The sequence below is a fragment of the Podarcis liolepis genome (genome assembly GCF_965112155.1).
Source record: "Podarcis liolepis genome assembly, chromosome: 12".
In the NCBI taxonomy this organism is placed as follows: domain Eukaryota; kingdom Metazoa; phylum Chordata; class Lepidosauria; order Squamata; family Lacertidae; genus Podarcis; species Podarcis liolepis.
This window is the reverse complement of record NC_139563.1, coordinates 708136-718956: the sequence shown is the minus strand read 5'-3', so window position 1 is coordinate 718956 and position 10821 is coordinate 708136. Positions and strand designations below refer to the sequence as shown.

Genomic DNA, 10821 nt, shown 5'->3' with positions numbered 1-10821 from the left:
GTTTATTAGAGGAAATATATGCTTTCTACAAAATGAATAAATAAAACAAAAAAGCCAAGAAACTTCCATGCTATGGTGTCAGATCTCTTAAACATGAGCAATTCTCCTCCTCCTCCTCCTCCTCCTCCTCCTCCTCCTCTCTCATCCTCCTTCTAAGTAAAGATGTTTTGAGATCCTGGACTCATACTGCTCCTAACTAACCCACTGGTCACCCTTCATAAAACATTTCCCCGACTTGACCCCCATTTTTCCTTCTGAATAACAGCTGGTAAATTTGTACAGCCCCCCCTTGAAGGACCCAAACCCCTGAGGCAAGAGCAGAGGCAAAACATTTGCAGCAACTTCCCAATATTTCACAAATTTTGGAGTAGGGAGATTCATTTTCTTACTCTGTTTTATTCTCTGCAGAGAGACTATGTACATCTACACTTCTGGATTAGAGCACGGATCTCCTAATCTTTATTGTATAATGGATAGAAAAGTGTCGGATATAAATGCAATAAGTTAATTAAATAGAGACTAATCTTTGTGTATCATATCATGTTTGTTTTCATTCAAGTGTGAGTAGCGGTTTCACTCTTTTTAATTGATCCATTTATTCCAGTGAGACACCTAGGTACTACTGGCCCACCCTGTCCTTCCTGTTCACCATCCAGGAGATCAACTGGGATCTCAGGCTCTTACCCAACATCACCCTTGGCTACAGCCTCTATGAGAACTATTTTGATGCCAGGATGACTTCAGATGCCATGCTAGAGCTGCTTGCAGGCAGTGGAAGAAACATTCCCAATTATCACTGCGGAGAAGAGAATCCCCTTCTGGCTGTTCTTGGAAGGAGTGATTCTGACATCTCAAAGGAGATTTCCACCATGTCAGGCATCTACAAAATCCCACAGGTATGGATGGGACAGGGGGCATGGAGGGACACAGGAGGAAACTCTACTTTCTCCTGGGGGGAGTTAAGTGGGGAAACCCTGAGCTATGTGCTGGCCATCAGGCTGGGTTCATTTCTAGTTGCTGTTTTGTTAAGGGTGTTAATATTTTTCCATAGCGTATTATTTTGTTAATCTTATAATACCACTTTTGTTGAAACTGTACAGGTTAGCTTATGAGTAGTTTTGCTAATAGTGGTTAATAGAACAAAATTGTTCTACTGATGATTTGTAAATTATTCTATACGATTTATGTTGTATTAGTGTTGTTCTATTAGGTTTTTGCTGTTCATGAGCCGCTTTGTGATTTTTGCGAATGAAAAGCAGCACAGTAATGTAATATAATATAATAAATTAAATTAAATCTCCCTTGCACCAGCTTGCTGTCTGCATATCAGACCCCTCCTGCTGCCTACGGTGGCGGCCAAGGGACCCCTTCTGCCTCTGGGTCGTTTTCTGCTCTGTGATGTGGGTGAAACACCGGGTTTTGGAGGAAGGAGGAAGATCTAGCAGGCTCCCAAGGGACCTAGTCTCAACTGGCTCAGATCTTGTCTCCACTGCATCTGACTCCTGTCTCTCTTCAGGGCTGGTGAATCTGCTACCTTGCCCTTCTTCCTCACCTTCCAACATTCCCCAGCTCTTTTCGTCTTCTGGGCTGCGTCCTTTTCCCACCACCACAAACCTGGCTCCATGCTGTCTTCCTCTGCCCCCTCCCTTGAGGGTCTCCACCTCTTCTTCTCATCTGAACAGTTCCTGGCACCACCAGATGTTTCGGAATAAAATGCCCATTGGCCCCACCAGCACAACTTATATCAATCATTTTAGATTACTAAATATCTACTCCCTACCCTAAAAGCTAAACAATTACTCTTTCCTTTTCTCACCAGCTCAGTTATGGCTTCAGAGCCCAGGTTCTTGAAGATAAAACACAGTTCCCTTTCGTCTACCAGATGCTCCCCAAAGAGGAAAGTCAGTACCAGGGGATCGTGGAGTTGCTCCTCCATTTCGGATGGACGTGGGTTGGCCTCTTGGCTTCAGACCATGACAGTGGAGAAAGGTTTGAGAGCATTATGACACCTCTGATGATCAGAAGAGGGATCTGCGTAGTCTTGTCAGAAATATTAACAGAAGATGATGTATATCAACAGAGGTACCCAAGTGAAGCTTTTTTCAACTGGAGACAAGTTGGGGTATTTGTTTGCTATGTAACTGATACAGTGGGAATGCTAATAATAATACAGCTATCTATGTATTATGAGATGGAAATAGGGGCCAAAGTCTGGATCACAACAGCTTTCCAGGACATGAGCGCTAGCTTGGCTTTCCCTCCTCTGTACATCCAGTACATTCAAGGTTCTCTCTCTTTCGCAATTAAGACCAGAATAAGGAGCACCAAACATGGTTACGATGAATCCCTGTCCAATCACCTTTTCTATTTTTTGTGGGAAGCATTTGACTGTTCATATTCCAAGCATGTGTTATCCCCGAAAGGCCGGATAAGATGCAGAGAGAAGGAGGAACGGGGGGCTTTGCCCCAAGGGGAGATTGAGAGAGTCCTGTCTGCAGACAGCTATGGCACTTACATCAATGTTCAAGCGGCAGCCCAGGCCTTAAATGCTGCGTTTTCATCTAGGCCACGGCGGATGCTGATGGTGGGAGAAGGAGCCGAACGGGAAGAAGGAAGGCTTCAGCCATGGCAGGTATTTCCTTCCCCCTTGTGCAAACTGCAATCCATTGTCCTAACTGTGGAATAAAAGTAGGAGTGAGACAAAAGTTTCTCACAGTGAATCCAGCTCTTTGTTGCTTTTACTCAATGCTTCTTCTTTAGTGCGGAAAACAGTAAACTCACAAGGTTTGGTCTTTTCTGACAGACTCAGAAACACTTGTAAATGAAATAAAATATAAAATAAAATAATTTAAAAAAAAAACTACACCCTGCCCACTCTTGGCGGCTTACAACAGGATATCAAAAACGTGATAAAACAGCAATCCTTAAAAACTTCCCTAAATAGGGCTACCTTCTGATGTCATCTAAAAGTCAGATATTTGTTTATTTCCTTGACATCTGTTGGGAGGGCGTTCCACAGGGCAGGCGCCACCACCGAGAAGGCCCTCTGCCTGGTTCCCTGCAACCTCACTTCTTGCAGGGAAGGAACTGCCATAAAACCCTCGGCGCTGGACCTCAGTGTCCCGGCTGAATGATGGGGGTGGAGATGCTCCTTCAGGTCCGTTGGGCCGAGGTCGCTTAGGGCTTTCAAGGTCAGCACCAACACTTTGACTTGTGCTCGGAAACGTCCTGGGAGCCAATGCAGGTCTTTCAGGACCGGTGTAATATGGTCTTCCATTCCAAAGATCATTAAGAAAGGGAGGTCTTTGTGGTCCATAATAATGGGGCAGCAGCGTGGTTTGGGCAAGAGGATGGTCCTTGGTTTGTAGTCACTTGAGTCACAGGTCAGGAAAACAACAATCCAGCTTTTCAAAGCAACCGGAGGTTAATTGCTTCATTTCAACTTCTTTTCAGAAGTGAAATCTGACAGCCAAGCTTGGTATCTGAAGAAGTGTGCATGCACACGAAAGCTCATACCAAGAACTAACTTAGTTGGTCTTTAAGGTGCTACTGGAAGGAATTTTTTTATTTTGACTATGGCAGACCAACACGGCTACCTATCTACTACTGGAGCCAAGCTTGTGTCTGGCTATCATCCAGCACCAGGCTACTATCTCTGTGGGCAAGGAGTCATTGAAAGACCTTCAGTCCACCATGATCCCATCCTTGGTTGAAAGATCACAGGGCAGTTCACAGCATAAAGACACAAAATGAGAAGAAAAAATATAACCAAATAACACAAACCCCCACAGAAAAGGCCCATCCAGAACTCTCAGTGGCTCACCAAAGCGGCAGCGCACCTCTGAGCGCGTGTAGACTGCTGCACCCTCCCCACCCACAGCAGAGGCTCCCCAAGGGAAAACATGCGCCCTGGGGGTTGTGGCTCTGTTTTGCACCCCCCGACGCCCCATCTGAGGCACTTCTACTCAGACACAAGTCCCAGAATCCACGCTCAGCCTCTGAAAACATGAGCACCTGTGTGGGGACAGCATCAAGTATCTGAATGGGACCGATGCCCCAATCGCCCCTTCCCTTTGCCCCTTCCTGGCCACAAAGGTGCCTTCTCGGTCTGGGCATCCTGTGCAGAGCGGCTGAGCAAAAGGAGCCCTAAAGGTGCTGCAGCAGACGGGCTCTATGTTGTCCTACTTGGGCAGCATCCGAAACTGAGGCCCCACCGTAAGCATTGCTGGTGCTATTTTGCAACCTGCTCGCGCAAAATACTAATTGCCACAATATGTTCTGGAAGCCTCCACACAATTGGGCGCAATGAACTAGGGCCAGAGAAGAGCTGCGACCTCTGCTTTAGAGAGAGCCACTGCCTTGATGGGCATCGCATTCCACTCCTGCTGTGCAGTTTTCCACGCCAACCAGCCGCACACATGGTGCTCTGGCTGCCCAAGTTGAGCTGAGAACTTGATGTGCCACCCTCACCTTCTGCTGGCCCTGTGCTGGCGCAACGGTGTGCGTGCCCAAAGAGAGGGCTCTGAGTGCCCCCTCTGGCACACGTGCCATAGGTTCGCCACTACTGACCTACATGATATCGAGCGACAGAATAATCTGGCCACAATGAGGAAATTTTGTCCATGGTATGACTACTTTCCACATGGTCATCTTGACATTTGGCACGCTATTTGCAAAATTTAACAATCCCAAAATATAGATGCACTTTTGCAAGGTTGAACATACTGCCTTTGGCTGTACTTGAGGGTCGATTTCAAAAAATTCCAGTGGAAAAATGGTTCTGCCCCTGGGGAGATGGCAGTATTGAGTCAGCGGCTCATGTCCTTCTGGTGTGCACTCTTTATAAAGATTTGAGGAGTGAGGTTATTACCCCTCTTTTATTTTCCATGCCGGGTCGCTCAACCATTGTTACTGTGTCCTTTCTTTTAGCAGATCAAGATGATCAAGTGACAGCAAAAACTGCAAGGATTTTAATGGGCGGCAATTAGAATAAGATCTATTATTTGATGTAAACCCCAAAATGCATTCTATTTTAGTTAAAGCTTTTACCTCTATCTTCAGTATATATTGTTATTTTTGAGGAGATTTCACCCCTCCCATATCCAAGAATCTGCTGATGTTCTCTGCTGATTCTCCAGAGAGGAGGGGGCGGTTTTTGCTCTCTACTTATTCCGCTCCAGCCTCACATCAAAGAGAGAGAGAGAGAGAGAGACTGAGTGTTAGAGAGAGATCGTGTGTATAGATAAGGTTGCTGCTAAGAGCAGCTGCAGACACTCAGTGCAGTGCAGCATTTTCGTTTAGAGCTCATTTAGCTCTGTATATAGTTGTATAATAGTTGTAGACAGAATAAAGAAGATATTCTACAGAGCTGCTCTCCGAGTTGTTTATGCTCTGCTATACTCCGCTGTGTGCGACGACTGTCTTGTGGAAGTGAATCCGGTGCTCACAACTCTAAGCTGTGAGTCCACAGCACTTTGACCTGTTCCTGTGCAGAAGGTGGTCTCTGGAAGTGCTACCCAGCTCGCCTGGCCCAGTCAGGGCTGAAGTGGATGAGTCCAGTTGGTGGCACTGGCTCAAGGGCGATGCTGACAATTTTATTGCTATGACTTGTGGTTGATGCAAATAAAAATTCTTCTGATCTGCTCAATCTTCACTAGAAATAAAGGGGTCACCAGTCAGGAATCCAGTCCCCGGCTTGATAACACAGTGAGCGTAGTTTATTAAAAAGGATGATTTATGGTCAAAACAAACAGATAACTCCGGACGGCTCCAACACAGCCTCTGCCATCATCAGTCAAGAGGACCCTTCTGAAGAATGCTTCCGGCGCAACCAGAAGCAACTGAACTTTCATTTCATACGTCTTTTGTTTTCCTTCTCATCTTCAAGCCTTCCCATTCATCGAGACCTTGGAGAGAGTGAGTCAGCTCCCTCCTCTTCCTCATTCTCTGAGAGGCTGTCCCTTAACTCTTTCCTGCTGGTTTGTGCTTCCGGCGAGCTTTGACTACGTTCCTGTCAGCTCTCCACCATTCCCTCATCAGCTGGCATTCCAAGGGGGTGGGGGAGTAGGCACTAGCCAATGCTCATCCTGCAAGGCAGTTAACCCTCTCTCTTCCTGGCTGCTTTCTTCAGTTGGCTGCAACCCTTCCCTGGGAGCTGGCTCATTCATGACATCACCTGTGGAAATGATGTTCTCTCAGCTAGTTCCAGTAGACCGATGCGTCTGTTAGGAATTTTGACTTTTGTATTAATCTTATTTATTATTTGTATTAATCTTATTTTGGAAAGTCGCTTGCTGCAAGTGAGGAAAAATAAAATGTTGCTGTTTTCCCTGTCATTCCAGCTCCACCCTTTCTTACAAGAAATCCAGTGTTTGAATACTTCCAGGGGCACAATGTGTTTGGATGAGAATTGGGAACTGCCTCCTGACTTTGATATTATGAATTGGGTGATGTTTCCCAATGAGTCTCATACTTTGGTGAAGATTGGCACTATAAGGAGAGAGGCATCTACTGGCATCAAGTTCACCATCAACCCAGAAGCCATTGAGTGGCCTGAGAAGTTTCACAAGGTAGAGGATGTTACCCAGGAAGAAGGCTAGGAGATCCTGCTCATGCTCTTCCTGGAGCCACTCCTGCCAAATGACCTTAGAAGGGGGACCAATGGTGTCCTTTCCACCCAGTTTCAGCTGCCAGCGCTGCTCCTTCTTGCCACAGCAGCTGAGAGGGGAGAGGAATCTGGAGGCTCAAGAATGCGCTAGCGCCCAGGCATCCTGAGAAAAGGCAGACTATGTTTCCCAGCCAGGTCCCTCTCAGTCCACCTGGGGAGGAAAGAAAGCAGCACCCAGCTCTCTTTCCTCCTCTCTCTCTCGCTCTCTCTCCTGTCAAAATAGGCTGTTTTTCTCTAAACCCCAAATCTTAAAACCAGGTGTGTGCACCTTGTGGTTTGGCATGTGGGAGATTACCCGAATCCTAAAGTTTGGCAAAACCACATTAGAGACCTGAACAGCGAGTTGGTACAAGAAGAGCAGCTAATTCCTCCTAAAAACACACAATAAAACCTCAAATATTTAATACTTCTCTGTCTAGGACTGCCTTCTAAAAGTCAGCTAATTATTTACTTCCTTGACATCTGATTGGAGGTTGTTCCACAGAGAGTGTGCCACCACTGAGAAGGCCCTGTGTCTGGTTCCCTGTAACCTGACTTCTCACAGGGAGGAAACCGCCAGAAGGCCCTCAGAGCTGGACCTCAGGGTCAGGGCTGGATAAAGGGGAAGGAGACACACCTTCAAGCGCTCAGGTCCAAGTTTGTTTAGGGCTTTAAAGATCAGCACCAACATTTTGAATTGTATATAAACGTGTGATATAAAACTTGCATGAACAAACGAACAAAGAGATGCTTCTGTGCAAAAAGTGGACAGGGTCAGGGGGAAAAGAGATCCTATTCGGTCATTTCCAAACTGTCAAAATTCACCTCCCCCTCCCCCCCCCCCCGCCCTATCATGTTTATTGATTCTCCATGCACCTTCTTATCTTCATGGTTAGGCCGTGCCTCGTTCCAGGTGCAGCAAAATATGTCAACCTGGATTTGCAAAGGTGGTTCCAGAAGGAAAGCCTGTTTGCTGCTATGCTTGTGATCCATGTGCGGAAGGAACCATGTCCAACCAAGAAGGTGGGTGAGAAGGATTACAAGAGAGGAAGCATTTTTGCCCTTTGCAAAAAAGGAACAAAGAATTGCTTGCCACTCTTTACACATTCTTATTTCCAGAGCACAGGTGGTCATAGATGTAAGGGATGCTGAAGCCACTCTTTTCCTCTTCCTCAGATGCAGAACGTTGCACCAAATGCCCAGAAGATCAGCATCCAAACAACGACAGAGACCAATGTGTCTCCAAGATTATCACCTTCCTGGCTTATGAAGAACATCTGGGGATCACCTTAGCTTCCATTGTCCTCTTCTTATCTTCTACAGCAGGCATTGTGTTAGGAATCTTCATTAAATACAAAGAAACCCCAATAGTCAAAGCCAACAACCGGGACCTCTCCTACATGCTGCTCGCCTCCCTTCTGCTTTCCTGTTTGTCCTCCTTCCTCTTCATTGGGCAACCAAGAATAGCGACCTGCCTTCTCCGACAAACGGCCTTCAGCATCATCTTCTCCATTGCTGTTTCTTCTGTCTTGGCCAAGACCATCACGGTGGTGCTGGCCTTCCTGGCCACAAGGCCAGGGAACAGGGTGAGGAGATGGCTAGGGAAGAGTCTGGCCAACTCCATTGTCATCTCCTGTTCTGGTGTGCAAGTTCTCATCTGCACCATCTGGCTGGGCTCTTCTCCCCCATTCCCAGAGCCCGACATGCATTCCCAGGCGGAAGAGATCATCTTGCAATGCAACGAAGGCTCTGTGGCCATGTTTTATGTTGCCCTCGGCTACCTGGGCTTCCTGGCTGCCATCTGCTTCACGGTGGCTTTCCTAGCCAGGAAGCTGCCTGGCTCCTTCAACGAAGCCAAGCTGATCACCTTCAGCATGCTGGTCTTCTGCAGTGTTTGGGTGTCCTTTGTGCCCACCTACCTGAGCACCAAGGGGAAGTACATGGTGGCCGTGCAGATCTTCTCTATGTTGGCCTCCAGTGCTGGGCTCCTGGGCTGCATCTTCCTTCCCAAGTGCTACATTATTGTGCTGAGGCCTGATCTGAATACAAAGGAGCACCTGGGAACAAGGACTTAAGATGGCATCGGATTTGTATAGTATTCCATGTTGATTCTACCCAACACTGCAGAAAGGAAACACACACAGTTGTTTTTGGATTAAAATTTATGTTTAGAATGGATTCACTGGTCAACAACAAATTTGTTGTCTGTGTTTTTTCAGTTGATTTAGGACGAATCTGATGCTCTAAATCCAAAAATCACATTGGCTTTGCTCAATCAGGTCATGTTTTTGAGCTATGGCCACATGTCATTTTTTTACGTTTTTGTTCACATGTACGCTTGTGTGGAGCATTTTAGAAGAAGTTGGTGGGGGTAAAATGCCATGTCGAATAATTGTTTTGATTGGAAATAATTATTTTAATGACAAGAAGTATTCAGGTCCGATAGTTCTGGGTGATTATGTCGAAAAGGGATCAGTTTGAAGTCATGTGGGATAGTAGGGACCGTGCTCAGCATTACACAAAGAAGGACTGGCTTGTGCAGGAGGAATTGGTGCCTTGCAGAAAAAGGAACGTCATCAACAACCCTCTGGTGGACAGAGACAGAATACTCTTCCCACCGCTGCACATCAAGCTCGGCTTAATCAAGCAGTTCACCAAGGCTCTGGACAAGGATGGTGACTGCTTCACTTACTTGTGCCAGGCTTTTCCAGGATTGACCATGCAGAAGTTCAAAGCTGGCATCTTTGACGGTCCTCAGATCCGTCAGCTCATCAGAGATCCAGAGTTCGGAAACTCAATGAACGAAGTAGAACTGGAAGTGTGGAAGGCATTTGTTCTGGTAGTGAAGAACTTTCTTGGCAACAATAAGGCCAGAAACTACGCAGAACTTGTCAACAACATGCTGCTTTCAGAAACCTGGGCTGCAACATGAGCGTCAAGATGCACTACCTATTTTCACATATGGACCGGTTTCCTGAGAACCTGGGTTCAATGAGTGACGAGCAGGGGGAGAGATTCCATCAGGACATGAAAGAGATGGAGACCAGGTATCAGGGTCACTGGGACGCAGTCATGATGGCTGACTACTGTTGGACTCTGAAGAGAGACCTCCCTGCCACTGAGCATTCCTGGAGTTCCAAGTTCAAGCCCTGAAGTTTGAAAAATTGTGAAGCAACATGCAATTTACGTGTACTTACCTTTATCAATGCCCACCATTCAGTTTACAGTAAACCTGACCTGATGGAAAGAAACGGATGCCATTTCCTGATTCAGCAGTGCAAAAATACCCTAAATCAGTTGTAGAAATCTAGACAACATTCAAAAAGTGAAAAATTGTTGCCCAGTGTTATGGTTAGAACGACAGAAAAACAAGGCAGCTTGCAACTTATCTGCATGCGTCAGCAGATGTAGATGTAGAATGGCTGGGAGCCGGTAAAAATAAAATTATTATTATTATTATTATTATTATTATTATTATTATTATTATTATTATTACAACTCAGCTACACCCACTAGTGCTCAGGATGTGGCTTTATCACTTGAGGCAATGTGTAAAAGGCTGAAAGCATAGACCATATAAGGGGAAAGACAAATACTAGAAATCGTCAGAATTAAGGGTAATGGGCAATGTTAATAGAGGCGGCCATTTTAGTATTTTAATCAGGCGGTCGCGATAGCCTGTAAACCCTGCCTGTCCCCAGCCAATGGGGAAACAGGGGAGGGACCCTGAGCTTGGGAAAAGGGGGTATAAGCTTGTGTTTTGCTAATTTCGGGTATGCCTGCTTTTGGACACCCACTTCTTGCAAGAACGTATGCAGTCAATAAACTCTTTGCTGTTTCACCAGTTTGCTTAAAATTTATTTTGAGGGCCTCAAGACCCAGGTACCCTTTGTACCCCCCCCTCCCAACTAACTGGGTTGCCCCAACCACTCTGGGCGGCTTCCAGCCTATATAAAAACGCAACAAAACATTACACATGAAAAAGCTTCCCTATACCCGGCTGCCTTCTGACGTCTTCTGAAGGTTACATTTTCTTGACCTCTGCTGGGAGGGCATTCCACAGGGTGGGCACCACTACCAAGAAGGCCCTCTGCCTGGTTCCCTGTTTCTTCACATATTGCAATGATGGAACTGCCAGAAAGCCCTTGGAGCTGAACCTCAGTTTCTGGGCTGAA

At 46.3% G+C, this 10821-nt stretch overlaps 1 protein-coding gene across 1 annotated transcript; it reads left to right on the top strand.

Annotated features, from left to right (window-relative positions):
* Positions 1-356: 356 nt before the first annotated feature.
* LOC310689524 (vomeronasal type-2 receptor 26-like) lies at positions 357-9354 on the top strand. The gene is made up of 5 exons (XM_083467324.1): positions 357-896; positions 1820-2632; positions 6342-6569; positions 7543-7669; positions 7823-9354. Exons 1-5 carry the CDS (start codon positions 735-737, stop codon positions 8719-8721), a joined length of 2229 nt encoding a protein of 742 aa, XP_083323450.1. The 5' UTR covers positions 357-734; the 3' UTR covers positions 8722-9354.
* Positions 9355-10821: the final 1467 nt, after the last annotated feature.

What these genes read in the sequence shown, in the direction of transcription:
- LOC310689524 (XM_083467324.1), top strand. Translation starts at nt 735, where the DNA reads ATGACTTCAGATGCCATGCTAGAGCTGCTTGCAGGCAGTGGAAGAAAC. An exon ending in GCATCTACAAAATCCCACAG is followed by an intron (nt 897 to 1,819) that starts GTATGGATGGGA and finishes TTTTCTCACCAG; the next exon opens with CTCAGTTATGGCTTCAGAGC. An exon ending in GAAGGCTTCAGCCATGGCAG is followed by an intron (nt 2,633 to 6,341) that starts GTATTTCCTTCC and finishes CTGTCATTCCAG; the next exon opens with CTCCACCCTTTCTTACAAGA.